The sequence below is a fragment of the Prionailurus viverrinus genome, chromosome C1 (genome assembly GCF_022837055.1).
Source record: "Prionailurus viverrinus isolate Anna chromosome C1, UM_Priviv_1.0, whole genome shotgun sequence".
Taxonomy (NCBI): Eukaryota; Metazoa; Chordata; class Mammalia; order Carnivora; family Felidae; genus Prionailurus; species Prionailurus viverrinus.
Window position 1 is genome coordinate 172,191,319 of NC_062568.1, and position 17,476 is coordinate 172,208,794.

Genomic DNA, 17,476 nt, shown 5'->3' on the forward strand with positions numbered 1-17,476 from the left:
AAAAAATTACTCAAAATGAATAACAGACATAAATGTAAAACCTAAAAGCATAAAATTTCCAGAAGAAACTATAGGAAAAAATGTTTATAACCTTGGGTTAGTCACAATTTTAAAAAATATGACACTAAAGGACACAAATGATTAATGAGACTTCCTCAAAATTGCAAACTTCAGTTCCTGGAAGATACTATTCAAAAAATGATGATATTAGCTACAGACTGGGAGAAAATACTTGCAAATCATGTATCTGGCAATAATTTATATGTAGAAGGTAGAAACAACTTTGAAAGCTCACTAATAAGCATAATGAGCACTGAGAAATGTATAAAATTGTTGAATCATTATATTGTGTATCTGAAACTAATACAACATTGTATGTTAATTATACTTAATAAAAAAATTAAAAACCTCAGTAATAAACAGTCCAATAAAAGTATGGGCAGAAGATTGGAGTTGACACTTCATTACAAAAGATATACAGATATCAAACACATGAAAAGATGTTCAACGTTCTGTATCTTTACATTAGGGAAATCAATACAAGAATAGCTAAAAATAAAAAAAAAAGTAACTGTACCAAGGTTTGTCAAGGATGTGGACACCGAACTGTAAGTCACAAACAGTACTGATGGAAATGTAAAGTAGTACTTGCACTTTTTAAAAACTTTTAGTTATTTTCAATAATTTTTTAATTGAGATATAATTGAGATTTAATTGAGATACATAGTTTTAGGTAGACAGCATAATGATTCACTATACGTTTTGCAAACTGATCACAATAAGTCTGGTTGTACAGCACCACACATAATAAATTTTTTGTCTTGAGGTGAGAACTTTTAAGATTGACTCTCTTAGCAACTTTCAAATATACAATGCATTATTACTAATTGTGGTCACCATGCTGTACATTACATTCCTAAGATTTATTTATTTTATAACTGAAAGTTTGTACCATCTAATCACTTTCACCCATCTTGCTCATCCCGACCAATCAGTTCTCTGTATGTATGTATGTATGTATGTGTGTATGTATGTATGTATTTATTTATTTTCAGTATATGAAATATATTGTCAAATTGGTTTCCATACAACACCCAGTGCTCATCCCAAAAGGTGCCCTCCTCAATACCCATCGCTCACCCTCCCCTCCCTCCCACCCCCCATCAACCCTCAGTTTGTTCTCAGTTTTTAAGAGTCTCTTATGCCTTGGCTCTCTCCCACTCTAACCTCTTTTTTTTTTTTTTTTTCCTTCCCCTCCCCCATGGGTTTCTGTTAAGTTTCTCAGGATCCACATATGAGTGAAAACATATGGTGTCTGTCTTTCTCTGTATGGCTTATTTCACTTAGCATCACACTCTCCGGTTCCATCCACGTTGCTACAAAGGGCCGTATTTCGTTCTTTCTCATTGCCATATAGTACTCCATTGTGTATATAAACCACAATTTCTTTATCCATTCATCAGTTGATGGACATTAGGCTCTTTCCACAATTTGGCTATTGTTGAGAGTGCTGCTATAAACATTGGGGTACAAGTGCCCCTATGCATCAGTACTCCTGTATCCCTTGGGTAAATTCCTGTCTCACATTCAGGTCCTTTATCCATTTTGAGTTTATTTTTGTGAATGGTGTAAGAAAGTGGTCTAGTTTCAACCTTCTGCATGTTGCTGTCCAGTTCTCCCAGCACTATTTGTTAAAGAGACTGTCTTTTTTCCATTGGATATTCTTTCCTGCTTTGTCAAAGATTAGTTGGCCATCCGTTTGTGGGTCTAGTTCTGGGGTTTCTATTCTATTCCATTGGTCTTTGTGTCTGTTTTTGTGCCAATACCATGCTGTCTTGATGATGACAGCTTTGTAGTAGAGGCTAAAGTCTGGGATTGTGATGCCTCCTACTTTGGTCTTCTTCTTCAAAATTACTTTGGCTATTCGGGGCCTTTTGTGTTTCCATATGAATTTTAGAATTGCTTGTTCTAGCTTCGAGAAGAATGCTGGTATCAGTTCTCTGTATTTATGAGTTCAGTTTGTGTTTTTTAGATTCCACGTATAAGTGAGATCATGTAGGATTTCTTTCTCTGTCTTATTTCACTTAACATAATGACCTCAGCATCCATCCCTGTTATAAATGTCTTTCTTTTTTTGGCTGAGTAATTTCTGTTGTATATATACACACATACACAATGGGAAGTATATATCTATATCTATCACATTTTTCATTCATCCATTCATGGGTACTTAGGTTGTTTCCATGTATTGGCTATTAGAAGTAATGCTGCAGTGAACATGAGGAGGTACAATATCTTTTTGAGTTAGCGTTTTTGTTTCCTTTGGGTAAGTACCCAGAAGTGGAATTGTTGGATCATGTGGTAGTACATCCACTTTTGAAAACACTTCAGCCGTTTGAAAGAAGTTAAACATACACCTAATACACTATCAGCTATTCTATTACTATGTATTTACCCAGTAGAAGTGAAAGCATATGTCTGTACAAATACTTGTATACTAATGTTTATGGCAGCTTTATATGCAATTATTAGCCAAAAAATGCAGAGAAGCCAAATGTACATGAATAGGTAGGTGAAAGGATATACAAATTGTGGTATATATTCATACCATGTTACTCTGTTTGGCATAAAAAGGAATGATCTGTTGATATATACAACACAGATGAATCTTAACATAATTAACATGAGTGAAAGAAGCCAGATAAAAATGAGTATGTATTGTGTGATTCCATTTTTGTAAAACTCTAGAAAATGCAAACTAAACTGTAGTTGTCAAAAGCAGGTCATTGGTTGCCCAAGTATGTGTGTAAAAGGGTGGGAGAGTGGTCACAAAGGGATATGAAGGAATTTTTATGTGTGATTGATACATTTATTACGTTGACTACAGTGATGGTTTTATGGTGGTATATGTATGTCAGATATCAGCCAAATTGTAAACTTTATATTTGTGCTGTTTATGTCAATTATATTTCAGTAAAGTACTTTTTATAAAAGCAGTCAAAAAGAAAAGGTGGGGTCACCCATAAAGGTGTGTCTAACAATATCTTAGCACAATATCTTAACAATATCTAACAATACTAAGCACAGAATATATTGATGGATAAATGAAGTGAGTTAACCTCCAAAAGACCCTCAGTAAAGGAAGTTCTAAAGGCTGTATTTTAGACTAAAAATGATCTTTGAGGAAATAAGAGAGTTGGAAGAAGGATTGGAGAGTTAAAGATACATCGGTTGAATAAAATGACAGTAACAACAACAACAACAATAGTATTCAGTTTGTCATGGAGAAAAATGCAGGCTAGTACTAAAATACTAACAATAATAGGATGTAAATTTCGAGAGGGTTATCCAAATTAAAACTTTAAAAAGATTTTCTGGTTTGGAGGAGAATAAAAGATACTGGTTTGTTTTAGATATTGTTAGGTTAAGTATCCATGTTGAAATACCTAGGGTATACATTTTATGAGTAGCAAAAAAGTATAACCTCTGAACTATTAGAGGTAGAAAGATTGAATAAGATAATGAAAAAGCCTCCATCCCAAACAATGGGCAGATTTGGGGTAGGGCACAAGGCTTGATGGTGTCAGGAAAAACAGATTAAAAAGCTCAATCATACTAATTTTATGCATATCCAAAAAGATAATTGAACTATATTTTCCAGTAAAAAGACTAATATAGATTTTTTTTTTTTTAATTTATAAAGAATTTATTGTGTACCTTCAGCTTCTGCTTTAGGTACTGCTGCTACGGAAATGTAAAAAAAGTACAGCTCCATAACCTGTGGACATAAGGAGTTTGCGGGCATATAAGCAAATGGTTGATTGAGAAACAATGTGGTTAAGTGTCATAGTAGATGGTTTTTAGAATATGGTATGACAGCAGATTGGGACTTATGTAGCAGTTTGTGTAGTGAGTCAGAAAAGGTGAATAGAGAACATGATCCTGGTTCTTAATAATGTTAGCCAAATGTAGAAATGAGAATGTATCTTTATGGAAGAGAAACCATCACGTGGAGGGTTGGTTTGAGGCAAGAAATGGCAGAGCGTGTTCAGGAAACAAGTAGTAGTTTAGCATAACGGAAGCACACAAAGGAGAGGATGAAATATATGGATAATTGGACAGTTAGGCAAAAGCCTGATCATGAATGAATATGTATACTTACACTGTTTGAATTTTATTTTGAGGTTTATGGAGCTTAATGACATGTATTTTGCAAACTCTTTCATACTCAAGTGTGAAAGAATCTTTTGAACCACTTGACACCTGTCAGAATGGCTAACATTAACAATTCAGGCAACAACAGATGTTGACGAGGATGCGGAGAAAGAGGATCTCTTTTGCATTGTTGGTGGGAATGCAAGCTGGTGCAGCCAGCTTGGAAAACAGTATGGAGGTTCCTCAAAAAAATCAAAATAGAACTACCCTACTACCCAGCAATTGCACTAGTAGGTATTTATCCAAGGGATACAGGTGTGCTGTTTTGAAGGGACACATGCACCCCCATGTTTATAGCAGCACTGTCAACAATAGCCAAAGTATGGAAAGAGCCCAAATGTCCCTCGATGGATGAATGGATAAAGATGTGGTATATATATACAATGGAGTATTACTCCGCAATCAAAAAGAATGAAATCTTGCCATTTGCAACTACATGGATAGAACTGGAGGGTATTAGGCTAAGTGAAATTAGAGAAATACAAACATCATATGAGTTCACTCATATGAGGACTTTAAGGGACAAAACAGATGAACATAAGGGAAGGGAAACAAAAATAATATAAAAACAGGGAGGGGGACAAAACAGAAGAGACTCATAAATATGGAGAACAAACTGAGGGTTACTGGAGGGGTTGTGGGAGGGGGGATGGGCTAAATGCGTAAGGGGCACTAAGGAATCTACTCCTGAAATCATTGTTGCACTATATACTAACTAATTTGGAAGTAAATTAAAAAAAAAAAAAAAAAAAAAAAGAATCTTTTGAAAGGTCTAGGTTTGGGGAGACCAGTTAGTCTCTCATGATAATCCAGTCAGGCAATGATGAACATTTGATAAGAAGGAGTAGATAGTCAGAATGGAGTTGAGGTTAGAACTTTAAGAGATTTAGGATGTAAAATTGTGGAGGTGGAGGCCTAGGATGTCTAGAGTGATCATAAGGTATTTGATTTGAGGTGTTATTATAGGTTGTGGTGCCATTTACTCAGGAAATACAAAAAAAAAGTTTTTCAATATACTGAATTTGAAACACTTGCAGGGTATTTCAATTAGAGATGTCCACCAATAAGTTGAATCTAATGATCTGGAATTTATAATAGGAGCTACAAATTCAGATTTGGTAATCTTTAGCATATTGAAGTCATGGGTGTGGGTGAGATAACCCAAAGGAACCAGGAGAGAAGATCAAAGAATACAAATGTTTAAGGGACTAGTAGAAGAAGAGCAACCAATAGACTGGAGAATGATCAGGAAAATAGGAAGAATAGAGACAGAAAGTAAAGACCTGGAGGCCCAATAGCACATATAGTATTTTATGGCTGGTAACTATTTAACTATGGATATTGCCTAAAATTTTAGCAGAAGTAGGAGGAATGGTTGGAGGAGGGCTTAAAAAGGCAAGCTGAAACTAAATTGCTGTGAATTCCTTATTAAAAGGATGGGGCATTATCTTTTTGGTGCCCTTGAAGGTGTTTTGTTTTTTTGTGTGTGCCATTGAAGGTTTTAAAAAATGATTTTTATTGCAGTAAAATATATATGACATAAAATTTATTATTTTTTCCATTTTTAAGTGTACAGTTCAGTGACATTAAGTACATTCACATGATTGTACAACCATCTGCACTATGCATCTGTAGAACTTTTTATCATCCCATATTAAAACTCTGTACCCATTGTACAGTAACTCCTCATTCCCCTCTTACTTTGCCCCTGGTTTTGTGTCTGTGTACTTGGCTAGCTATTGTAGGTACCTCATATAAGTGGAATCCTACAATGTTTGTCCTTTTCTGCAAATTTCACTTAGTATTTTGTCTTAAAGGTTCAACCATAATGTAGTATGTATTAGATTTCCTTCCTGTTAATGTTGAATAGTAGTCCATAGTACCATGTTTTGTGTATCCATTCATCCATCCATTTATTCTATTTGGGTCATTTCTACTTTTTGGGTATTGTGAATGATACTGGTATGAACATTGGTAGAGGAAATACTTGTTCGAATCCCTACTTTCATTTCATTTCTGTATATACCCAGAAGTGGAATTGCTGGATCAAATGGTAAATACATGTTAAATTTTTTGAGGAACTGCCGTACTATTTTCTACAGTGGCTACACTATTTTAGATTCCTACTAGCAATGCCCAAGGGTTCAATTTCTCTATATTCACAAAACTTTTGTTTTTTTCTGTTTTGTAATAGTTATCTTACTAAATTTGAATTGGTATTTCATTGTCCTTTTTATTTCCATTTTCCTAATGATTACTGAGGTTGAACACCTTTTTGTGTACTTACTGCCCATTTGTATATCTTCTTTGGAGAAATGTCTATTCAAGTCCTTTGACCACTTTTGAATTGGGTTGTTTTCTTGTTGTTAAGTTTTAGGAGGTCTTTATATGTTTTGGATATTAATCCCTTATCGTATATGTGATTTGCAAATATTTTCTCCTATTCTGTGGGTTGCCTTTTTACTCTGTTAATTGTGTTGTTTGATGCACTGAAGTTTGATTTTCATAAATTCCAATTTGTCTAATTTTTCTTTTTTTGTCTGTGTGTGTTTTTTTTATGTTTCATATCCAGTAAATCATTGCCAAATCTAGTGTCATGAAACTTTTCTGTTTTCTTCTAAGAGTTTTATAATTTTTCTCTTACATTTAGGTCTTTGATCCATTTTGAGCTAATTTTTGTATATTGGTATAAGATAAGGGTCTATACTGCATATGGATGTCCAGTTTTCCTAGCATGATTTGTTGAAAAGCCAGTCCATTTGCCATTGGACAGTCTTGACACCCTTATTAAAAATCATTTGGCTATATATATGAGTATCTATTTCTGGGCTCTGTGTTTTATTCTGTTGACCTATACATCTGTCTTTATACCAGTACCATACTGTCTTGGTTACTGTGGCTCTTAGAGTAAGTTTCAAAGTCAGGAAATGTGGATTCTGTAACTTCGTTGTTGTTTTTAAAGATTGTTTTGGCTGTTTAGGGTCCCTTAAGATGCTATGTGAATTTTAGGATTAATTTTCCTATTTTTGCAAAAAAAATCAATCCCATTTTAATGGGATTGTATTGAATCTGTAGATTACTTTGAGTAGTATTGACATCATCTTAACAATATTAAGCCTGCCAGTCCATGAACATGGGATGTCTTTCTGTTTATTCATGTCTTCTTTTATTTCTTTAAGTGTTTTATTGTTTTCAGTGTACAAAGTCATTCATCTCTTTGGTTAAGTTAATTTCTAAGTATTTTATTCTTTTTGAGGCTATTTTATTATTATTATTTGTTTTAAATTTATTTTGAGAGAGAGAGTGGGGTGGGGGGAGTAGAGAGAGAGAGAGAATCCCCAGTAGGCTCCACAGTCAGCGTGGAGCCCAGCGTGGAGCTCAGTCTCATGATCGTGAGATCAAGACCTGAGCCTAAGTCAAGAGTTTGATGCTTAACCAGCTGAGACACCCAGGTGTTCCTTTTTGAGGCTATGTTGAATGGAGTTGTTTTCTTAATTTCCTTTTCAGATTGTGTATTGTTAGTGTATAGAAATGCAACTGATTTTTGCATGTTGATTTGTATTCTACTTTACTGAATTTGTTCATTAGTTCTAACAGTTTTTTTTTTAATGGCATCTTTAGGGTTTTTTACATATTAGCTTGTTATCTATGAATAGAGATAATTTTATTTCTTCCATTCCAAGTTAGTTGCCTATTATTTCTTTTTCTTGCCTAATTCCTCTGGCTAGCACTTCTAATAATATGTTGAAAAGAAGTGGTAAAAATGGGCATTCTTTTTTTTTTTTTTTAATGTTTATTTTTGAGAGGGAGTGCGAGCAGGGGAGGAGCAGAGATAGAGAGGGACTGAGTATCTGAAGTGTGCTCTGCACTGTCAGCAGTGAGCCCAGTGTGGGGTTCTAACTCATGAACCATGAGATCATGACCTGAGCTGAAGTCGGATGCTGAATCAACTGAGCAACCTAGACACCCTGAAAATTGGCATTCTTGACTTGTTCCTGATCTTAGAGAAAAAGCTTTTACTCTTTAACCACTGAGTTTAATGTTAGCTGTGAGTTTTTATATAGGTCTTTATTATGTTGAGGTAATTTCCTTTTATTCCTAGTTTGGTGAGTGTTTTTGTTTTTGTTTTTGTTTTTTTTAACCACAAAAGGGTGAATTTTGTCAAATGCTTTTTCTGTATCAAGATATTCAAGTCATTTTTTTTTCTTTCATTTATTAAGATGGTGATTACGTTGATTGACTATTGTATGTTGAACTCTTCTTGCATTACAGGAATAAATTGCACTTGGTCATTTTATATAATCTATTTAATATTTTGCTGCATTTGGTTTGCTAGTATTCTGTTGAGGATTTACTGAACGTTTTGAAGTAGGAGACTAACTGGTAGATGTAAGGGGAATGGGATGAATGGCCAGAGAGTGGAAATAGATGACTCGTTAGCAAGCTCTTACTTCTTGGGCATGTTTTCTCTCTCTCTCTCTCTCTCTCTCTCTCTCTCTCTCTCTCTCCCTGTCTCTCTCTCTCTCTCTCTCTATATATATATATATGTGTATATATATATACATACACACACACCATATATACATATATATATATATATATATTTTTTTTTTTTTTTTAAATTTTTTTTTTCAACATTTATTTATTTTTGGGACAGAGAGAGACAGAGCATGAACGGGGGAGGGGCAGAGAGAGAGGGAGTCACAGAATCGGAAACAGGCTCCAGGCTCTGAGCCATCAGCCCAGAGCGCGACGCGGGGCTCAAACTCACGGACCGCGAGATCGTGACCTGGCTGAAGTCGGACGCTTAACCGACTGCGCCACCCAGGCGCCCCTATACATATATTTTAATGTTTACTGATTTTTGAGAGAGACAGAGCATGAACAGGGGAGGAGCAGAGAGATAGGGAGACACAGAATCAGAAACAGGCTCCAGGCTCTGAGCTGGCAGCACAGAGCCCGACGCGGGGCTCGAACCCACAAACTGCGAGATCATGACCTGAGCCAAAGTTGGACGCTTAACTGAGCCACCCTGGTGCCCCAGGCATGTTTTCTTAGACTAAACTAATTCTTTCCAGAACTTACCAGATATCACCAGAAACACCACCATTTGTTTACCCAGTTGCTTTGGACAAGCACTTTTGAGTCATCTTTGATTTGTCTCTCTCATCTACATCCCACATTCAGACTGTTAACAAATTCTATAGCGTTTACCTTGAAACATTATATATTCCAAATTGAGTCATTTGCACACACTCTACTCTTTCTGTTTGGAATTTTCTTGTTTGTTTAATAGTGGAAAGCTATTACCATCCCTAGGGTTTAAATTTTTTTTAATGTTTATTTTTGAGAGAGAGAGCATGAGTGGGGGAAGGGCAGAGGGGGAGACACAGAATCTGAAGCAAGCTCCAGGCTCTGAGCTGTTAGAACAGAGCCCAGTGTGGGGCTCAAACTCATGAACCCTGAGATCATGACCTGAATCAAAGTCCAATGTTAACCGACTGAGCCACCCAGATGCCTCTGGGATTTTTTTTTTTTTAAACTAGTCTCTTTAAACTAGTTTTTTTTTTTAACTACACTGGGCTCAATGCATGTGTAGGGCTCAAATGCATGATCCTGAGATCAAAAGTCCCATGTTCTCCCAACTGAATCAGCCAGGCACTTCTACTCTTTTTGTTTTAGTCTAAGTTACCACCATCTTTAACCTGGACTCTTTCCAATTTACCCTTCCTTCTTGCCCCCCACAGTCCATTCTTTTTTCATTTATCAGCCAGGACTGTTCTTTTAAAATATGTTATAACATGTGGGGGCACTTAGGTGGCTTAGTCAGTTGAGCGCCCAACTCTTGACTTTGGCTTGGGTCATGATCTCCTGGTTCGTGGGTTTGAGCCCTGCATCGGGCTCTGTGCTGATGGTGTGGAGCCTGCTTGGAATTCTCTCTGTTTCAAAATAAAAAACTTAAAAAAAACAACAACAACATGTCATAACATGTTACTTCCTGCTCATAGCTCTTCACTGGCTTCCCAACTTAGAATAAAAGTTTAAGTCCTTATCACGTATCATAAGGTCATACAATATTTGGCTTCTAGTTAACTTTTCAGCCTCATCATTTAGTTACCTCTTTAATCAGATTGATCTCTTCAAATAACATTAGGTAGGTACTTTGTTGCCTCTTAAGTCTTTGCATTTATCATCTCTGTGTCTGAATGCTCTTCCCTCAGAAATTTAAACATTTCTGTTCTTCATTTTTAGGTTTCTGCCAAATATTACCTGCTTAGAGTTACCTTTGTCCACTCTATTCTAAAATAATACCCCCTACCCATCAAATTCGTCTCTCACCCTGTTTGATTTTTCTTCATAGCTTTATCTGACATGAATGTATATATTTATTTGTTGTCTATTTCCTCTAACTAGAATTTAACTAAAAATTTGGAAGAAAAATGAAGCTGTCTTATGGCCATTTTGATTTTCTATACCTTAGGTAAACTTTACTTATGTTAAGACTGAATATAGTAACAATGAATAAAATTAGGAATAGACCAGTCTTTGTTTAAGTGCAGTGTAGGGGTGGAGGAGAGCGAACAAACTACTTCTGATTTTTCAATTTGTTGGGAACTACATGTATCAAAAATAAGGGAATGTCTCTTGACTAATGTGTAATAGAAAATGCCATTATTATAATATTAAAGAAATGATATGGTCTTCGTTGTGGTAAAAAAAAAAAAAGTAAAGGAAATAGGACGAGATTGTGTGGATGATTTTCTTCTTTGTATTTTCCTATGTTTTATGTAGCTTTTGCAGTTAGCATGTATTTTTTTTAAAAATCAAAATAATAGGGGCACCTGGGTGGCTCAGTTGGTTGAGTGTCTGACTCTTGGTTTCGGCTTGGGTCATGGTATCACGGTTTGTGGGTTCAGGCTTGCATCAGGCTTCGTGCTGACAGTGCGGAGCCTACTTGGGATTCTCTCTCTCCCTCTATCTCTCTCTGCCCCTCCCTCACTCACTCTCTGTCTCTCAAATAAATAAACTTAAAAAAAAATTTAAAAATCAGAATAATAAATCAATCTTTAAAAATCGTGTATATATAATATAGTCTCTTAGCTTTTTGGTTTAAATTGGCTTTCAAACTTTCAGTAGAATCAGGGTTTTGGGAAACATTTTGCCTAGTATTAGATGGATAAAAGAACAGAAAGAAATCAAATGTAAATGGTATTGTGTATAACAAATGTGATGATAGTGTCTAGGATGTTTTCCTGTGACCGTTTAATCTGCTATCATGTGCAGATCAGAGAGGATTCAAGACTTTCTCCTCCATCTGAAACAATCTTTTTGCTGCAGCAAAATTATCCACAGAATTATCAGCTAAGTGTTTTACTTACAGTATTTTGGCTTTGATGTAGCATTTCAGAATTTATGAAGACAGTACAGTAGAACAAGTTTTAGTTTTTAATGTTTAATAATAACCTCCCCCCAAAGGCTTCTTAATCTTCCAGTACTTACAACATTTCTGTCTCTTGTTCATTTCCATATCCTAGGTGTCTTAAATTAAATCTGGCATATAGAAGGTGAATATTTGTTGAGTTAATATATTTATGTTCTTCTATCCTAAATATAAGGACATTCAAGTAGAAAAAAAAATTTTTATGTTATTGTTAAATGTTCCATTAATAGGAAAAACAGGAAGAAAGTGAGCTTCGTTCTCTGCCACCTCCTTCCCCTGCCCACTTGGCTGCTTTAAGTGTTGCAGTTATTGAATTAGCAAAAGAACACGGAATAACAGATGATGACCTCAGAGTCCGTCAGGAAATTGTGGAGGAAATGTCAAAGGTTATAACAACATTTTTACCAGGTACAGATAAGCTTTATGCTTAATTAGTAAAATCATACAACTTTTCCCCTTGCTTCTTGCTAAACTTAGTGTAAATTTCTTAATGTTTCCTTTCTGTTTGTTTCTCCCATCTTAAAAGTAGATGAATTTAATTATTTTATAAGTGAGTTTTTGGGAAATATTTCAGAAAAGTAAAATAGAGAATTATGACAATAAGAAGAGTTTTAAAATGTCAGATATAGGAAAATTTCTTATAGGTCAAATATTATATTTTATATTATTTTTCAGTATCTTTGACTTCTGAGTGGACATTTTAATTATATTATTTTCAGTGCGTATATTCCAGCTAGTCACTGAAAAAGATTCTTATGGCCGATGGTGGGGAAAAATTAATTTACTTTAAGTAGGGTCATTACAAGTAAAATTTGCCCTTTTATTTCTTTTTGACTCTGCTCTTTCTTTACAGAAAGCTTATATTTTTGGTGTAAGGGGGAGTTGTGCCAGGTTTATTGTAGACATTTATATAAAGATTATATTTGCTTAACACTTAGTACTGTTTTTGCATCGATATTGAATTTAAGTAGATGTCTATTCAATAAAACTTATTTCTCACCACCAGCGGGATTTTGGACAGTTGACAAATTACAGTTTTATATAGAGCCATTTGTGAGATTTATAAGAAAATATAAAATTGAAATTAAAAAATGGAAAACATTTTCATTTCATTTTATGTCTGTAATGTGGTTTTCTCCCTAAAGTATAATGAATACTATTTTAAATTATATACAGACATAATTTACTATTTTGAGAAGAAAAATGCAGACACCTGGCTGGCTCAGTCGGTAGAGCCTGCAGCTCTTGATCTTGGGGTTGTGAGTTCGAGCCCCATGTTGTGTGTGGAGCCTACTTTAAATTTTTTTTTTTTTATGTTTAATTTTTGAAGGTGAGAGACAGAGCATGAGTGGGGGAGGGGCAGAGAGAGAGGGAGACATAGAATCCAAAGGAGGCTCCATTCTCTGAGCTGTCAGCACAGAGTCCCACATGGGGCTCAAACTCAGAAACCATGAGATCATGACCTGAGCTGAAGTCGGGCGCTTAACCGACTGAGCCACCCAGGCGCCCCTGTGGAGCCTACTTTAAAAAAATAAGTAAAATATATTAAAAAATGGACAGAAAGGAAGTTTTTATGATGTTAATGATTTCAGTGATTTTCAGACGTTTTGTGAACTTGAACAGTAGACTTCTATCTATACAAATGAGTATAAACTCACACTTTCTAAGAAACTGAACCTGCTGGAGTAGTCTCAATCATGTTATTTTCAACTTGCCCTCTGGTGAGATCCTTTTAAAATTTACCTTACGATGATTTTTGAATAATGTATTTGATAGTTTGAAAAAGATATAAGTTGTATGTTATTATTCCTATATATTTTGGTCTATGAAATCTTGAAACACCACAGGGTTTTTTGTTTGTGTTTTGTTTTTTCTTGGGGGGGCAGTTTAGGTTTATAATATCAAGTGACGAGCCTTCATTTTGTATTTTTAAAGAGCATTGGCATTCAATGTCTATGATCCCTTCCCCATTTAAAGTGCTATTATCTCTTACATAAATATAAATATCTAAGAGTAAATAAATGTAGTTTATGACAGTAGCTATACCTAGGTTAGTACATTTTCACTGTTACATATTAAATATCAAACATACTTCTAGTCATTCCTAAATGAACTATTACTAATATTTTGTGTGTAAACACTGGACTTTTATGAGTAATTTCTTCCTTCTCTGTCCCTGAATCCCATAACTGAGAAACATTTTTATTTTTTTGCAGATCAGTTAGAAAGGATATCATTCTTCTGTAAATGTTGTCCTAGAATTGAAGACACAGAATTGAAATATATGTAATTTTCCTATTATCGTTTTTAAGAAATTTCTCATATTTGCACACTATTTCATGCTTTCATATTTTTTCCTTTATTTCCAGAGTGTTCACTTAGGTTGTATGGCTCATCTCTGACTAAGTTTGCTCTGAAAAGTAGTGATGTTAATATAGATATAAAATTTCCTCCCAGGGTAAGTAATTATGAAAACACTTTTTTATGTGGTTCTTAACTAGTACTTGGTAATTTTTAGTTGATTGTCTTTTTAGAGAAGGTGTAGGGGACTATAAGATTTTGGTTTATAGTGTAATTAAATGTGATTTTGGAAACTATTAGGTACTAGATATAGGTGGAATAAAAATAAGGGAGAGAAAGAAGGAAGCAGGGGAATGCAGTAAAAAGGGAAAATGCTTGTACATATTTGATGGTGTTGAATAGTTATCACTTGTAGGCAGTATAGAAAGTGAAAATAACTTTAAAATCATACTTCTGTGTTCAAGTCTTGGCTGCAATGAGCAAGTGACTTGGCCTTTTTATGACTCAGTTTTTTAATTTCTAAAACAGGGATAATAATAACTTTTATATTAAATAAGATGCTGTATACCAAACATTTTTGTATAGTGTGCCTGGTACATTCTGGGTACTTACCATAAGTAGTGATTAGCACTGCTAACATTATTTATTTATTGACCTATGAAACAATTAAAATAGTTGGTTGACATTTTACATGTTATTAAATAATTTTAATGCTTAGGTGAAAATTAATGATTTAGGTGAAAACTTGATGTTTTAACTTCTTATCTCATACAGTTATTTACTTACCATTAGTATATGATTATTAAATACTTTAGCAGCAAAGTACATACTAAACTAAGCATTTGACAAGTTTGTATTTTAAAGTAGTATTTAATCTAAACCTTTTAACCATGCTGCCAGTTACCAGTATCTCTTAAATTTCCTATCTCAACAACTTCTCTTTGAAGGCTATTTGGCAAACTGGTTTCTTTTCTGTTTATTTTGCTGTGAAATTCCAGAATCTTTTCTCATTCTAAGAACTTATTAATTCTAGAAATATTGCTGGAAGAATAGCACTACATGATTTATTATATTCTAGTTCCATGAACAAGATATGTTACCATAAAAGTGTTTTAACTATTCTTTTTTCATTATTTTAAAATAGATTGGTTTTATTTAAATATTTAATGAAATCGAATTCTCTCTAATGTTTGCACCTTGAACTTTGAAATTAGTATATTGATTTACTTTGAATTTTTTTAGATGAATCATCCAGATCTTCTGATACAAGTGCTTGGGATTTTAAAAAAAAGTGGTGAGTTTCTTTTTTTTTGTCTTTCTAAAGAAAATTCTTTGAGGGTATGTGCACTGTGTTTTTTATATATGGCTAACCAAGTTTAACACTTGTAGTAGCATATATGAGTCATTATATTACATACATTTACATATTTGTTGAATAGGTGTGCTATAAAATTTACATGTCATTAGATAAAAAGTATATTTAAAATTGGTATGTAAAAAAGTACTGCCTATTGGGTAATTTAAAAATGTTATGGGCATTTCTTGTGTAAAAGAAGACAGAAAACCTGTAATCATTAGGAAGTCACTGATGAAGGAAGATTTAGGAGAGACTTGGGAAAAAATGTGTGCTGCATGCATTGAGTAAGTATTTTTTTTTTCCACTTAAAATAATAATTTAATTAATCATTTATATTACATCAACCAAGTCATACCTAGTATGTTTCTCATATCTTTCTTGTCTGTCTGGATTGTTTTTGATGTAAAATGGACATTCGTATAGGTAAAAATACTTTCAAAATAAAAAAGTTTTTAAATTACATCTGTCTTAAACCACCCCCTAAGTCAGGTAGTACAATATTATTTTCTTGTTTTTTTATTTATTGCTTTTCTTGTTAAAAGTAAATGCCTAAGAGCTCAGGATATGGAGCCAGACTTAACTGGGCTCAAATTTTACTTCTGCCACTTATTGGTTGTATCCTTTGACAAATTACTGAAGTGTTAATGCTTCAGTTTTCTCATCTATAAAATGGCAGTAATATAGTGTGGGTTTTTTTTCTTTTTTTAAGGTTACTTATTTTGAGAGAGAGAGAATACAAGCAGGGGTGGGGCAGAGAGAAGGGGGAGAGAGAATTCTAAACAGGCTCCATGCTGTCAGCCCAGAGCTGAACATGGGCCTTGAGCTTACAATCTGTGAGATCATAACCTGAGCCGAAACCAAATGTCAGATGCTTAACTGACTGAGCTACCCAGGCAGTCCAGTATAGTATCTTTTTGATGAGAAGATTGTTGGGAGGATGAAATGGGTTAAGCCACAGCTTAGAAGTGCTTGGTTTACATGCAGTGACTTCTTACTAAATTTTTGCTGCTGTGATTGTTGTTATTAATCCTATTATCATCTTAAATTTTATGAGTTACAAATATCTGGCAAAAATATTTTCAGTTTGGCTTAGAAAAGATGGCTTATTGACCCTCCTTTACCCTGTCATTGACTTCATAGTCAGCTCTAACTTCCTTCTCTCTCTCTGTTTCTCTCTCTCTCTCTCTCTCTCTCTCTCTCTCTCTGCCCTGTCAGCTCGCCATTATTTGTCAGCTTCTTGTTAGCCATTTTCCTGGGAAATTAGTTTTTATGAAAATAATTCGATGTAACTAATCTTGTAAAGGGATTTTAATATAGTTTTCTTTCGTAATAAATACTTGCCTGTTACTGCACAAAAACTAAAGCATATTACAGATAAGAGATAGATATAGAGCTTTTACCTCTTTAGATTCACTGGACAGTATCAGCCTAGCAAACGTATATTAAATACATGACTAGATCATCTTAAGTCACATAACATAGGTTTATAAAATTCAGTCTGATTAAAAAATTATTACCTTCTTTAAGCCTTCATTGTATTCCTTTAAGATCTCTGTCTTGTTATTTACAGGATTTGTGTATGTTTTGCAAACCCTTAATTGAGCTCTTTGTGTCTTACTAATTAATTGTCATAACCACTATGCATAATGCAATTCCTGGCATATAAATCTTCAGCACATGAATTTTTAATAAATTAATAATCCCAACAAGTACTACTAAGAGATTTTCTTTTAACTTCAGATGAAATAAATTAAACTATCTATTTTCATCAGATTGGACATTTATGTCATGGGGCCTTCCTGGGAGATGTAGAGAAAGACTTCAGAGTGGAAGTGTGCTTTACCCTCTTCTTCCTTAGGCTCTTTGATTGATTAGGGCAAGCTTTTCATATAGTAACAGGAAATGGGGCCAGCAGAGTTAGCCTTTTACTTGCATGGATAACTTAAAACAACTAAATTGTCAAAGCATTGTAGGTTTTCATTTCATGACTCCTTTGGAAATAGAAGTAAGTGGTGTTTGTTGTTTGCCATATTTTTGAAGGTTTAATCACTTTGACTAGATTATATACTTACTGGAAAATGTTCAAATTTTTAGAGATGTTAAGACCTTTCTTCTTAAGCTGATTATAATTTTTGGACAATATTTGGGACTGTGCCTGTCAT

General features: G+C 34.3%; 1 protein-coding gene across 15 annotated transcripts in view; it reads left to right on the forward strand.

Moving 5' to 3' along the window:
• The window catches only part of TUT4 (terminal uridylyl transferase 4), a 217,202-nt gene that overhangs the window by 121,158 nt on the left and 78,568 nt on the right, over window positions 1–17,476 (forward strand). For all 15 annotated transcript variants that reach the window (XM_047869584.1, XM_047869590.1, XM_047869595.1 and 12 more), the window contains 3 exons: window positions 11,887–12,064; window positions 14,026–14,114; window positions 15,200–15,251. In XM_047869584.1, the coding sequence (XP_047725540.1) occupies window positions 11,887–12,064; window positions 14,026–14,114; window positions 15,200–15,251 (319 nt within the window). The remainder of the gene's footprint in view (window positions 1–11,886; window positions 12,065–14,025; window positions 14,115–15,199; window positions 15,252–17,476) is intronic.